This window comes from Schistocerca nitens, chromosome 1, assembly GCF_023898315.1.
Source record: "Schistocerca nitens isolate TAMUIC-IGC-003100 chromosome 1, iqSchNite1.1, whole genome shotgun sequence".
In the NCBI taxonomy this organism is placed as follows: Eukaryota; Metazoa; Arthropoda; class Insecta; order Orthoptera; family Acrididae; genus Schistocerca; species Schistocerca nitens.
The window spans coordinates 112,664,060-112,679,515 of NC_064614.1; the positions used below are offsets into that span (position 1 = coordinate 112,664,060).

Consider the following 15,456-nt stretch of genomic DNA (forward strand, 5'->3'; position numbering starts at 1 on the left):
AGCACAACTTTTTGATTTGTTAGGTATGATCCAAACCATTTGCGTTTAAACCTATCAGTTCCATAAATAACAATGTGCATTAAATGTGTTGCATCTCGGAAACCATTTGGAATAGCGCATATGCCCGTACGAAGTGTTTTGCTTGAAACAGTCTTTCCTATCATATCTATGAATATTTACCATTCCTCCTGGGACATCCTGCAAACATCTGCACCACAAGTGAATTTCAAAATTTTAACGTGATTTTTGTAGGGAATTCAGATTTTAAACTTCACGTGTTAACTACTGAGAATATTGCAATAAAGCGCCATCTTACGAAGTTTATACATATCAAACGCAAAGCGACACGCAACTTTGGAAAGGTCTGTTGCTGAATGTGGTATTTCGGTGGACAACGAAAAGAATTTGCCTGTAAGTCCATCTTTATACAGGATGGTTGAGGAACTTCGGCTGTTCAGTTTAAAATGTCACATCAAAAACACCTTCAACCGTCTATATTACAATTTTATTTTATTTAGGGAACCAGTTTCAGCGACTCACTACACCACCTTCAGACCCCCTGACTGACGTGTGGGCAGAATCCAGCACCATGTGCAACTGAAATAGGGGCCAGCATTCAGCTACTGGTAATCGTACACTTCTTTTTTTCAAAAAATGGTTCAAATGGCTCTGGGCACTATGGGACTTAACTTCGGAGGTCATCAGTCCCCTAGAACTTAGAACTACTTAAACCTAGCTAACCTAAGGACATCACACACATCCATGCCCGAGGAAGGATTCGAACCTGCGACCGAAGCAGTTTCGCTGTTCCAGACTGAAGCGCCTAGAACGTCTCGTCACACTGGCCGGCTTTATTTCAACAACGCGATCCCTTCATTCATCAATATCAGACCCTCAGTAACTGGTAAGCGTAGACTTGGTAGAAGTCTACGAATACCAGTTACTGAATGCTGACCCCTGTTTGGATTGAAAAAAAAAAAAAAAAAAAAAAAAAAAAAAAAAGGCTCTGAGCACTATGGGACTTAACATCTGCGGTCATCAGTCCCCCAGAACTAAGAACTACTTAAACCTAACTAACCTAATGACATCACACACATCCATGCCCGAGGCAGGATTCGAGCCTGCGACCGTAGCGGTCACGCAGTCCCAGACTGAAGCGCCTAGAACCGCACGGCCACACCGGCCGGCGTTTGGATTGCACATAACGTTGGATTCTTCCTACAGGTCTGTGAGGGGGTCTGAAGACGGCGTAGTGAAACGCTGAAACTGGTCGTATAAATAATATAAAACTGAAAATTTAGACGGCTTGATATGACATTTTATTTGCAGAAGAATTTAATTCAGTGCGTTTAGTAGTTTCTCAGTTGGATGCTATTTCTCAGACGGAAAATTTCACCCGCTTCAAAAACATTTATACAGCTTCGGCCCTAATTAAACGTAAGAGCAGATTTTCGGCTTGCTTAGAGGCACTATACAGATGTATACCATACTTGAATTTTAGATTTTCTGCGTGGTTTTTGTGTCGATGCTGCGAACGGAGCACTGTGGTGGCTGCCTGCATACGGTACTCGTTGGACCACAAACGTCAGATGTCAACTAATTTAAGGGGGTAGGACATCGAACAGGCTGACTTAGAGCAGGAGAGGCACCACGGGACATCTTAATTTCCACTGTCTATACTTTTACAAATAAATTCATAAAACTTTGTCAGCATGACCAGGAAGGATTCTGGATTCACGCTCATAGCAGTGGAAGTTCAAAAACATACGAAATTATTTTTGTGTGTGAAATTTTATTTTTTCACTTACTATTGGTTGCATTTGTTCCCATAGGTACACTTTTCTTCATAAGTAAGAGAGATTCTTCGATGAATTTGCACAGCTTACAAACCATTCTTACAAGTGCATGAAACTCTAGAATTTTCCAAATCTATTACAAACTGTGGTGAAAATTGAGGTAATTAACTGTAAAATTTGAATTTTTTCTGGACATGAAGTTTAAAATGTAACACCTCATTTATTTTTTTCATAAATTAAATAAATTCTAGAGTTTCACACACCTGTAAGTATGGTTTGTATGCTGTGCAAAATGCGTCAAAGAATCTCTCTTACTTATGAAGAAAAGTGTACCTAAAGCAACAAATGCATCCAATAGTAAGCAAAAATTAATGAAATTTCAGAAGTAAAAAAAAAATTATTTTATTATGTTTTTGAACTTCCACTGCTATGAGTGTGAATCCTGAACCCTTCCTGGTCATGCTGACAAAGTTTTATGAATTTATTTGTAAAAGTATAGACAGTGGAAATTAAAATGTCCCGTGGTGTCTCTCCTGCCCTAAGTCAGCCGATTTGGTGTCCTGCTCCCCTTAAATCAGACTTCAGGGAGATCGGTACACAAGAAGGCGGGTGAGTGTGACGTATGCAATATGAAGGAGTGTAACGCACGACTAATGAGCCTCACCTTCAGCTTCTGCCACTCGCGGGCACTTCGGGGTGACAGATGAACATCTAGTTTTTGACATACCGGCGATAGGCAGATGGGAACCGACGCTTTCGTAGACGTTGACAGCGTGTTCGGTGTGGGGCTGCGATCCGGACGGTTGCGTCGGCATCGGCGGCGGTGCAGGAGCGGCGAGGGCGGCGTCTGGGGGCGGCGCGGGGGTGGCAGTGGGGGTCGGGGTGGGGGTGGAGTCGCGGCGCGTCAGCCGCAGCTTGGCCCTGCCCGCCCACTGCTTCAGGCTGCGCAGGTGCGACAGCTTCTTGCCGGTGCCGGAGCCCGAGTCGCCCTCGGGCGTCGACGACGCGGACGTGGACGGGCGCGGCGACAGCAGGTCCGAGCTGGCGGCAGGGCGCAGCGCCGCCCCCGCCGGCGCCGAGGCCGCCTCCGCCGCCTCGCGCTCCGCCTCCCTGCAACGACAAAAACGCGCCGCGTGACACTCGCGATAATTAAAAAAAAAATACACACATCAGGTTTATGATGGACTTAGAGACTGAGTGTGCCTTGACGTTCTCGTACGTCGAAAAGCAAGTGGGCGTCTCAGCTGTAAGGTTTACAGGAAACCCCCGATCAAGGATCGGTTTCTGCACGCTACCATCTACCAGCAACCATCGCAGACACGAGCTGTTGCAAAGGAGCTTGATGCATCGAGCTGAAGCTGCTTCAGATGCTGAAAACCTGCTGAAGGAACTGAGCTACTTGGGCAGAGTGTTTAAGGACAAACGACTATCCCATCCGACAAGTTTCGCAAGCCACTTCACCGAAGACACGTAAGAGAAGGCCCCCCTAGCAGGACAAGAAGAAATTTGTGTTTCTTTTTCTTTTTTTGCCGTTCTGTGGCTCCTTAGGAGACCGCGCCTACGAACCTTACCGATTCGACCAAATTTATGATGTATGCAAGGCCTCTCCAGAAATGAAAATGACAGAAGTGGGTGCTCCAGATGGTCAAGCGTTAAAAAAAAGGAAAGAAAGAAAGAAATACCATGTGTTGCTTGACGTTTTCCCGACGGACTAGTTGTAAATATGGTTCTCGGATGAGACGTCGGATGTCGTTGTGAAAACTCCAAAGTGTGTTCGCCGCACCTGAAGATGTCGGCCAGTTGCGCCGACGAAATATTGTTGAGTTTTCCCAAAGACGTCCGACGTCTCGTCTAACAACCACATGTACAAAAAAAAAAAAACACCATTTTTGGCGCGGATCGGGCGAGGTGTGAGGAAATTACGTTAGCTTAGCCTACAGGCAGCGGATAGGGCAGCGGTAAGAGTGCAGAACGGTAATACGAGGGTGATGGGTTTGAGCCCCTGCGCAGAAATTTTTGTTTACTATTTTCAGTTTTTACTTTACTTCCATTGCAAATAAATCGAAACAACGCCCGGTGTATTGTATTAATTAAGACTTTCATAAAAGGCAAAGGAAAATTTAGGATTGCAAATAAATTTCCAAGTTAGGAAAGGGAATCCTAACTTGGAATGCAACCTTGCGATGTCTATTTTTATCTTCAGGCGAAGAACTTTATTAAAAAGCTTTGAAACTGCTCTGATCTTATCGAGAGGTGAAAAGAAATAACATCCCGAGAAGGCCGCACCAAAATACATTTCATAGTACATTACCAGCTATGTGGTTCATGGTGTGGGTTCCTGTAGTCATGTCCTAGTTCATGAACCACGGGCAACGTATGAGTGGCCAATTAAGTGGTCCCGACAGTCGGGATACCAGTTACTTTGGAATAAGGCTGGGCATCTCGGACATATTCTGAGTCGTGGTCACCTTTGTGCTCATACGGCATAGACTACCAAATCCACCGGTTAGTCCCTCAACCGTTAGGGGTAAAACCCAATGGGACTCGGGACAAGTAAGGCTAGCAACCTGCTTCCCTGGTACTTTAAATATGATGCTGGCAACAATCAGAGCAAAATGCCTCGGACCTTTGGAGGTAACGGAGTCCCACCTCTAACTGACAAACCAGGGACTCATAAGATACGACTTGGCAAACAAATGGTAATGAGACGGGGAGCTATTAATATCAATGGGGGCTACTCTGGGAAGAAGGTAGAGCTGGCAGAGGCTGCAAGTAAGATGGGGCTGGACGTTTTAGCTGTTAGTGACTTTCGGGTAAGGGGTGAGAAAGAAGAGGAAGTGGGAGAATACAAGGTCTACCTGTCAGGAGTCAAAGCAGGAATCGCACAATGGGGTGTAGGGCTTTACATCAGGAAAGAAATGGAACCCGGCGTAGTTGCAATAAGGTATGTAAACGAACGACTGATGTGGATAGATTTGACAGTGTCTAGCAATAAAATTAGGATTGTGTCAGTATATTCGCATTGTGAAGGGACAGATCAAGATAAGATGGATAGTTTTTATGAGGCACTCAGTGATGTAGTTGTTAGAGTAAAGGACAAGGGCAGTGTTCTGCTCATGGGTGATTTTAACGCCAGGATTGGAAATCGAACAGAAGGGTATGAAAGGGTCATGGGTAAATTTGGACAAAAAATGGACAAATGGCTCTGAGCACTATGGGACTTAACATCTACGGTCATCAGTCCCCTAGAACTTAGAACTACTTAAACCTAACTAACCTAAGGACATCAGACAACACCCAGTCATCACGAGGCAGAGAAAATCCCTGACCCCGCCGGGAATCGAACCCGGGAACCCGGGGGTAAATTTGGAGACGATATGGAGGCCGACAGGAATGGGAAACAACTCTTGGATTTCTGTGCCAGTATGGACTTAGTAATCACAAACTCCTTTTTTAAACATAAGAACATTCACCGGTATACTTGGGAAGGCAGGGGAACCAGATCTGTCATTGACTATATAATAACAGATCAGGAATTCAGGAAGGCTGTGAGGGACACACGTGTATTCAGGGGATTATTTGATGACACTGATCATTATTTAATCTGCAGTGAAATTGGGATTGTCAGGCCGAAAGTGCAGGAGGTCAGGTCCATATGTAGGAGGATAAGAGTGGAGAAACTTCAGGATAAGGAAATCAGGCACAAGTACATAACAGCGATCTCAGAAAGCTACCAGTTAGTTGAATGTAGTCAATTACAGTCATTGGAAAAGGAATAGACAAGGTACAGGGACACAGTACTAGAAGTGGCTAAAGAATGTCTTGGAACAGTAGTGTGTAAAAGTAGGATGAAGCAAACAGCTTGGTGGAATGACACAGTCAAGGCAGCCTGTAAAAGGAAAAAGAAGGCGTATCAAAAATGGCTACATACTACAACTCAGGTAGACAGAGAAAGTTATGTTGAAGAAAGAAACAAAGTCAAACAGATAATTGCAGCATCCAAGAAGAAATCTTGGGAAGACTTTGGAAACAGGTTGGAGACTATGGGTCAAGCTGCTGGAAAACCATTCTGGAGTGTAATTAGCAGTCTTCGAAAGGGAGGTAAGAAGGAAATGACAAGTATTTTGGACAGGTCCCGATGGGCCACTTGTGGCCTGAAGACGGAGTGCTTGGTTGGAGAGACGACATTGCGGTTACAGATAATCTGCGAAGAATAGTTATAGATATTGACCTCTGACACATCGTGTATATGGCTGGTATTAACCCTCTCGGCATCAGCTAAGGCTTGAAGATGATGCACCGAAGCACCGAAAGTGGTAGTCATACAATAATAGACATAATAAGTACGGCTGTAGGTGTTACATTTTCTTACATAAGAAAATAAAAGTTTTACTGCTTAGCTGACCGTGGCCGTTCTGAAAACACTATAGTAATATCAATAGTGCGGCTCCTCCCGTCGGAGTTTCGAGTCTTCCCTCGTGTGTGTGTGTGTGTGTGTGTGTGTGGGTGTGTCTATGTGTGTGTGTGTGTGTGTGTGTGTTTTGTCCTTAGCGTAAGTTAGTTTAAGTAGTGTGTTAGCCTAGGGACCGATGACCTCAGCAGTTTGGTCCCATAGTCCTTACCACAAATTTCCAATAACAATAACCTCGAGCAAGTATTTGAACTTAACCGTTTTTAACTATTTGTAATACATGTCTTATGGTTGGTGCTGTTGAAACTGGCAGCCTCCTGAAAGCTTATTGGAATTTTCTAAAGACAATGAATATTTCAAGGATTAAATTATTCGTGGCCGTTTATACTCGGACATGTTCAATATTGAAAACTTTTTATACTTACGTTATTCCGTACTGTACCACGATTTAAGATTTTAGGGTGATTTAGCTTTGATAAAAAAGGGGCAATATTACTGAGACTTTGTTCATATTTGAAATGTAATCCTAAATTATACTCTGGTGTAGTGATTGATTGTTAACTACCTTTCTGTCCGAGCCTGTGGCGCCTGTTGTGTGGTCCTGTTACGGCGACTGGATCCGCCGGTTGTTCCATCTTGTTCGGACTTTCTTTTTTTTTCAATTTTTTTGCAATCGAGATTTAAGTAATTTTATTATTAGCGGTGTGTAAATTAATTCTTTAAAATATATATTTATTGAACTTCGTTATTTACTTGTGAATGGTGTTGGAAATATAAGTCTGTTTACTTTTTTTTTGCCTGTTTCCCCCATCCAACAGTTAACTGTGCTGATTTCACTTAGCATAAACATAAAAATATTATAAAAATCTGATTGCTGTGTGTCCCCTTGTGAGTTCAGTTTGCAAAATTATAACAGGCTGAAATCTTTCACTGCTGGCTTCGGACATTCTGTTGTGCACTGTAATTTAAGCACGATGTTTGCAGACACAACGACAGCTGGTCGTAAGAGTACGGGCTGCATGCATTGTCAGCAAGTAACCAACTTGCGTTGCAGTCTGAGGCAACAGAAGCTGTCAGCTGTGACGGAACGTCACGTAAATTGACATTTCGAGAAAAATTGAAAAGGTTTTTTTTGTGTGATAAAAAATATGGAAGACTACGTCCGTGTGCGCTATGAATATCAAATATTAAAAAGTGTAGTTTATTTTCTGTAAAGCTCGCAAACAGTGACGCGTTTAACAAATAGCCTTTTTGTATATAGGATCTGTGCAACGTAGATGAACAACAGAGATAATTTTTTGGGGGGCAGATTTTTTTCTTTCCTAGTTTGTTTCGTCTAGAGGAAGGCCGCCAGTGTAAAACAGTCTGGTATTTAATGTAAGACTGTATGTAAGTTATTAGAATGTATGTCCAATTGTTTTTAGAAAGTGTTGGTTAATTAAATAGTGAGCACCTCCCATAATAGCCACCATTAATTATAATTAATAACTCTATTTCAGAACTTCGTGTTGCGTTCAAATGGTTCAAATGGCTCTGAGCACTATGGGACATAACATCTGAGGTCATCAGTCCCCTAGAACTAAGAACTGCCGAGCGGTTCTAGGCGCTACAGTCTGGAACCGCGCTATCGCTACGGTCGCAGGTTCGAATCCTGCCTCGGGCATGGATATTTGTTATGTCCTTCGATTAGTTAAGTTTAGGTAGTTCTAAGTTCCATGGGACTGATGACCTCAGAAGTTAAGTCCCATAGTGTACAGAGCCATTTGAACCATTTTGAACCCAAAACTACTTAAACCTAAGGACATCACACACATCCATGCCCGAGGCAGGATTCGAACCTGCGACCGTAGCGGTCGCGCAGTTCCAGACTGAAGCGCCCAGAACCGCTCGGCTACACCGGCCGGTTTCGTGTTGCGGGAAACACACTTTCCCTAGTAGTATTTGGTCGGCCATTACGATGATGATATTTTCTAGTTACAAATTCAGTGTGTAATATTAAATGTAAATGCGGAAGACTTCTCTATTTTAATCTTTTAATAGTTTCAAAGCTAGTAAAGACAAATTCCATTCATTAATGTTTTCGTACTGAATGAGTTCGGTATGTTTAAGATTGGCCGCTTAACGGCAGATGAGATTCTCCTCAGTTTTTGCCTTGCAGATAACCAATAGTAAATAAAGAAAAACATTCAGTTTCATAAGTATAAAAAGTATCTCAGTTTCTTTGTGAAAGTTGGTACATAAATGACCAGTAACCCCTGAGAACCAAATTAATCATTACAGTTTGCGTAAAAGCATGCATATTTTCTCTCGATAATAGCAGCGCTCACGCGAACTATCTGTTAGAAGGCGGTGAGTTGTGCGCTGTGTATAAAATATTATTTCGTGCGTACTTCGGAATAGCAGAGGTCCGTACGTATGTTATGGTGGTATTGAGTTATTTCGGAGTCTCATGCTAGCCCACAATATTTAACAGAGTAAATAATATTGCAGTGTTGTTGTTGTTGTTGTTGTTGTGGTCTTCAGTCCTGAGACTGGTTTGATGCAGCTCTCCATGCTACCCTATCCTGTGCAAGCTTCTTCATCTCCCAGTACTTACTGCAACCTATAGCCTTCTGAATCTGCTTAGTGTATTCATCTCTTGGTCTCCCTCTACGATTTCTACCCTCCACGCTGCCCTCCAATGCTAAATTTGTGATCCCTTGATGCCTCAGAACATGTCCTACCAACCGATCCCTTCTTCTAGTCAAAGTTGTGCCACAAACTCCTCTTCTCCCCAATTCTATTCAATATCTCCTCATTAGTTATGTGATCTACCCATCTAATCTTCAGCATTCTTCTGCAGCACCACATTTGGAAAGGTTCTATTCTCTTCTTGTCCAAACTATTTATCGTCCATGTTTCACTTCCCTACATGGCTACACTCCATGCAAATGCTTTCAGAAACGACTTCCTGACACTTAAATCTGTACTCGATGTTAACAAATTTCTCTTCTTCAGAAACGCTTTCCTTGCCATTGCCAGTATACATTTTATATCTTCTCTACTTCGACCATCATCAGTTATTTTGTTCCCCAAATACAAAAAATTGCAGTATTCAGTATTTATTTTTTTGATTAATCACTGTAAATATAGAATTTAACAAAACTACCAATCCAGAGTACCGCGATAGAGCTAGCTCATACAACACTCTAGCTGTTTATAGGACAGCTGTCGTAGCAACAACCGATCAGAGGTGTTAGGTACCCACCTGGCGAGCGCCTGCCGGATCTCGCGGCGGTCTGTGCCGGCGAGCGTGTTGCGGCGCTTGTGCCTGGAGCGGCGCGCCCGGCCCCCGCCGCCCCCTCCGCCGCCGCCGCCCCCGGCCGCCTCCCGGCCCGCCCCCGGGCCCAGCTGCTGCGATCTGCGGACCAGCGACATGCGCTGGAAGGCGCGCCCCGACACGTCCACGGCGACCATGTGGCCCGGGAACCTCAGCGCCACCTGTGGAGTAGCACGGCGCACGTCACTGCCGGTGCACCCAGGTCGCGGCCGTCAGCGAGGCAGGTCAGGGTCGGCAAAGGCGACGAGCGCTCATTTTTGTCAAAAAAATACCAACGATATGGCGAAGCCTATGTAACACTTTACCCACTTGTTACTGTTCAGTCATTCAGACGGTGGAAACGGAACGCAGATAGGATCACTTCGTTGCCCGTCTATTAATATCCATTTTTCTCAAGAAGGCTGGAGATATCCAGCAGAAATTTTCGTCAAGTACTAAGATCTGCTGACGAGAATAACATACAGAAAAATGGAAAAGAAAGTTGAGGATCTTTTTGATGACGATCAGTTTGGCTTTAGGAAGAGAGGCAGTTCTGACGTTGCAGTTCATTCTGGAAGCGAGTCTAAAGAAAAATGAAGACACGTACTTAGGATTTGTCGACTTGTGAAAAGCGTTAAGCAGTGTAAAATGGTGCAAGATGTTCGAAATTCTGAGAAAAATAGGCGTTATCTATAGGGAAAGACGGGTAGTATATAGTATACAGGGCGATTCACTAACTATTGCCACCAAGAATAACTCCGAAAGTACCGGGTGATCAAAAAGTCAGTATAAATTTGAAAACTGAATAAATCACGGAATAATGTAGATTGAGAGGCACAAATTGACACACATACTTGGAATGACATGGGGTTTTATTAGAACCAAAAAAATACAAACGTTCAAAAAATGTCCGACAGATGGCGCTTCATCTCATCAGAATAGCAATAATTAGTATCACAAAGTAAGACAAAGCAAAGATGAAGTTCTTTACAGGAAATGCTCAATATGTGCACCATCATTCCTCAACAATAGCTGTAGTAGAGGAATAATGTTATGAACAGCACTGTAAAGCATGTCCGGAGTTATGGTGAGGCATTGGCGTCGGATGTTGTCTTTCAGCATCCCTAGAGATGTCGGTCGATCACGATACACCTGCGACTTCAGGTAACCCCAAAGCCAAAAATCGCACGGACTGAGGTCTGTGGACCTGGGAGGCCAAGCATGACGAAAGTGGCGGCTGAGCACACGATCATCACCAAACGACGCGCGCAGGAGATCATTCACGCGTCTAGCAATATGGGGTGTTTTTTTTTTTTTTTGTTTATTCCAAGCATGTGTGTCAATTTTTACCTCTCTATCTACATTATTCCGTGATTTATTCAGTTTTCAAATTTATACTGACTTTTTGATCACCCGGTATGATAGGAGCTGAAAAGTTTGTGCGGCAAAAGTTGCATGGAACAACGGAGGCCATAATACGACGTTGGTTTTTTGTTGCTAGGTGGGGTCGCTTCAGAGATATGAAGATCAGCTTTGTTTTTTTTAAATGGGATGCTATAATTTGGTACTTATTTTCTGATAGCGGCTATCGAGACGAATCCAATGATGTGTAACAGTAACGTCTTTGAAGGGTAACGAAGGTCGCAAAGGTGGCATGAACGGCCATTTACAGAAGGTGTTCGAAGTGATGCAATATTCTTGTTATGGATTGAGTGATATTCCATATCACTTCGGCACTTATCGAAGCACATGCTTTGACAGTTCTCTCTCGCATATCGTCAGGTGTAGTTAGAACGTCAATATAAACAATGTCTTTTACGAATCCCCACAAGAAAAAATCCAGAGGCGTCAAGTCTGGTGAACGAGCCGGCCACGACATATCTCCTCCGCGTCCAATCCAACGACTTGGAAGTATCTCTGCAACTCATTTCTAGCCGTCAGCGAAAAATGTGCCGGAAACCCATCGTGTTGATACCACATTCTGTTCCTTGTTCCTAAAGGTATTTCTTCCAATAACAGACGTAATGTTTCTAGCAGGAACGTGGTGTACTTCCTACCATTAAGATTTCCTTCGATGAAATAGGGGCCTATAATTCTGTCCTCCAGAATACCACACCATACATTCACCGACCACGGTTTTTGATGTGCAATTTGTCGCAGCCAACATGGATTTTCAGTTGCCCAATAATGCATGTTATGCAAATTAACATTTCCATGGTTCATGAATATAGCCTCGTCAGTAAATAAAATCAAATAAATCTGAAGTTGAGCCCATCGGCAGAATTAAGTGCGACACATACAATCCGAACCAGTTAATTCTTTGTGGAGACTGATATGATAAGGATGATACTTATTGTGGTGCAGAACAGGAATAACACTACTCTGGCTGATGCCAGATTCATTTGCGATCTGATGCGAACCAACACAAGGATCTCGAGCCACAGTGGCAAGAGTACCAATTTCCGTTTCCTCTTAGTAACTTTCCTTTGGCGAATATGATTCCGATGCGTTATAGACCCAGTTGTTCTCTATTTATCATACACATATTTAAATGTACGACGTGTAGGGTGAGGACGTTGAGGATATCTTTCATCGTCTCTAGTTCTCACTGAATTTTGCTGGCATTCTCCGTAAATGAGATGATATCGACTTGTTCTTCGAAGAAATACATCATTCATATTCGCCTGATTCGACGATACTAGTCTTACCGTTCCTATTAGTGTTCTATTGCGAAACCGTCGACTGGTGTTTACATACGAGGTGCATTCAAGTTCTAAGGCCTCCGATTTTTTTTCTCCGGACTGGAAAGAGATAGAAACATGCGCATTGTTTTAAAATGAGGCCGCGTTCATCGTCAATACGTCCCAGAGATGGCAGCACCGTACGGCAGGTGGAATTTTACCGCCAGCGGCGAGAATGAGAACTGTTTTAAATACTTAAAATGGCGACGTTTTCCTTACTTGAACAGCGTGCAATCATTCGTTTTCTGAATTTGCGCAGTGTGAAACCAATTGAAATTCATCGACAGTTGAAGGAGACATGTGGTGATGGAGTTATGGATGTGTCGAAAGTGTGTTCGTGGGTGCGACAGTTTAATGAAGGCAGAACATCGTGTGACAACAAACCGAAACAACCTCGGGCTCGCACAAGCCGGTCTGACGACATGATCGAGAAAGTGGAGAGAATTGTTTTGGGGGATCGCCGAATGACTGTTGAACAGATCGCCTCCAGAGTTGGCATTTCCGTGGGTTCTGTGCACACAATCCTGCATGACGACCTGAAAATGCGAAAAGTGTCATCCAGGTGGGTGCCACGAATGCTGACAGATGACCACACGGCTGCCCGTGTGGCATGTTGCCAAGCAATGTTGACGCGGAACGACAGCATGAATGGGACTTTCTTTTTATCGGTTGTGACAATGGATGAGACGTGGATGCCATTTTTCAATCCAGAAACAAAGCGCCAGTCAGCTCAATGGAAGCACACAGATTCACCGCCACCAAAAAAATTTCGGGTAACCGCCAGTGCTGAAAAAATGATGGTGTCCATGTTCTGGGACAGCGAGGGCGTAATCCTTACCCATTGCGTTCCAAAGGGCACTACGGTAACAGGTGAATCGTACGACAATGTTTTGAAGAACAAATTCCTTCCTGCACTGAACAAAAACGTCCGGGAAGGGCTGCGCGTGTGCTGTTTCACCAAGACAACGCACCCGCACATCGAGCTAACGTTACGCAACAGTTTCTTCGTGATAACAACTTTGAAGTGATTCCTCATGCTCCCTACTCACCTGACGTGGCTCCTAGTGACTTTTGGCTTTTTCCAACAATGAAAGACACTCTCCGTGGCCGCACATTCACTAGCCGTGCTGCTATTGCCTCAGCGATTTTCCAGTGGTCAAAACAGACTCCTAAAGAAGCCTTCGCCGCTGCCATGGAATCATGGTGTCAGCGTTGTTGAAAATGTGTACGTCTGCAGGGCGATTACGTCGAGAAGTAACGCCAGTTTCATCGATTTCGGGTGAGTAGTTGAATGCACCTCGTATCAATGGCACTTTAGATGGATACGCCGTGTTCCGCGAATATTTACTATTTGCAAGATATACGAAAGAGAATTGTCAGAACATGTGCTTCGATACGTGCCGAAGTGGTAAGGAATACCACTCAATGCATGATAAGAAGATTGCAGCACTGCATTGATACCAATGGTCATCACTTCGAACGCCTTCTGTAAATGGACGTTCATGCCACCTTTCTGACCTTCGCTGGCCTTCAAAGATCTTACTGTTACACATTATTGGATCGTCTCGACAGCCGCTATTAGAAAGTAAGTACCAAACTATAGCATCCCATTTGAAAAATGAAACGAAGTTGACCGTATCTCTGACGCGACCCCCCTAGCAACAAAAAACCAACGTCGTATTATGGCCCCCTTGTCCCAAGCAACATTTGTACCACAAACGTTTCAGCTACTATTACACTTTCGGAGTTATTCTATGGTGCAATAGTTAGTGACTCACGCTGTATACAAGAAACAAGAGGGAACAGTACGTCTTTAAGACCGAGAACCAAGTGTTCTGATTAAAAAGGGAGTAAGACAGGGATGTGGGTTTTCGCCTCTAGATTGAACATCTATACATTGAAGAAGCAATGACGGAAATAAAAGAAAGGTTCAAGAGTGGGATTAAAAATCAAGGTGAAAGGATATCAACGATAAGATACACTGATGATATTGCTATCCTTAGTGAAAGCGAAAAATAAGTACAGGATCTGCTGAATGGAATGAACAGTTTAATGACTACAGGATATGGACTGAGAATAAACCGAAGAAAGAAGAAAATAATGAGAAGTAGCGGAAATCGGAACAGAGAGAAACTTATCAAAGCTACGGATCACGAAGTAGACGAAGTTAAGGAACTCTGCTACCTGGGCAGCGTAACAACTCATGATGGAAAGAGCAAGGACGGCATAAAAATCAGACTAGCACATGTAAAAAGGGCATTCCTGGCCAAGAGAAGTCTGCTAGCATCAAACATGGGCCTTAATTTGGGAAAGACATTTCTGAGAATGTACGTTTGGAGCACACCATTATATGGAATGAAACATGGACTGAGGAGAAATCGGGACAGAAACACGAGTGCACCTCCCCGTCCTAGACGCTGCACTTTAACAAACATTGCTACTTGGGCGGGCAGGCTCCTAAATTTAGTGCCGGAAACTGGATGTAGAGTACCCCAGCCACTGAAATTACTTGAGATTACTTTTTTTCTTGTTTGTTCATTAGTCTTCTGACTGGTTTGATGCGGCCCGCCACGAATTCCTCTCCGGTGCCAACCTCTTCATCTCAGAGTAGCACTTGCAATTTACATCCTCAATTATTTGCTGCATGTATTCCAGTCTCTGTCTTCCTCTACAGTGTTTTCCCTCTACAGTTCCCTCTACTACCATGGAAGTCATTCCCTCATGTCTTAACAGATATCCTATCATCCCGTCCCTTCTCCTTATCAGTGTTTGCCAGATATTCCCTTCCTCTCCGGTTCTGCACAGAATTTCCTCTTATCTTATCGGTCCGCCTAATTTTCAACATTCGTCTGTAGCACCACATCTCAAATGCTTCGATTCTCTTCTGGTTTTCCCACAGTCCATATTTCACTACCATACAATACTGTACTCCAAACGTACGTTCTCATAAATTTCTTCCTCAAATTAAGGGCTATGTTTGATTCTAGTAGACTTCTCTTGACCAGGAGTGCCCTTTTTGCCATTTCTAGTCTGCTTCTGATGTCCTCCTTGCTCCGTCCGTCATTGGCTTATTTTACTGCCTACGTAGCTTAATTTCTTAACTTCATCTACTCCGTGACCATCAGTCCGGATGTTAAGTTTCTCGCTGTTCTCATTTCTGCTACTTCTCATTAGTTTCGTCTTTCTTCGATTTACTCTCAGTGGACATTC

At 43.6% G+C, this 15,456-nt stretch overlaps 1 protein-coding gene across 1 annotated transcript in view; it reads right to left on the bottom strand.

Moving 5' to 3' along the window:
* LOC126256592 (serine-rich adhesin for platelets-like) overlaps positions 1–15,456 on the bottom strand; it is a 529,214-nt gene that overhangs the window by 55,967 nt on the left and 457,791 nt on the right. The window contains exons 4-6 of the mRNA XM_049955534.1: positions 9,574–9,687; positions 6,633–6,643; positions 2,524–2,837 (exon numbers count right to left, since the gene is read on the bottom strand). Coding sequence (XP_049811491.1) covers positions 2,524–2,837; positions 6,633–6,643; positions 9,574–9,687 — 439 coding nt within the window. The remainder of the gene's footprint in view (positions 1–2,523; positions 2,838–6,632; positions 6,644–9,573; positions 9,688–15,456) is intronic.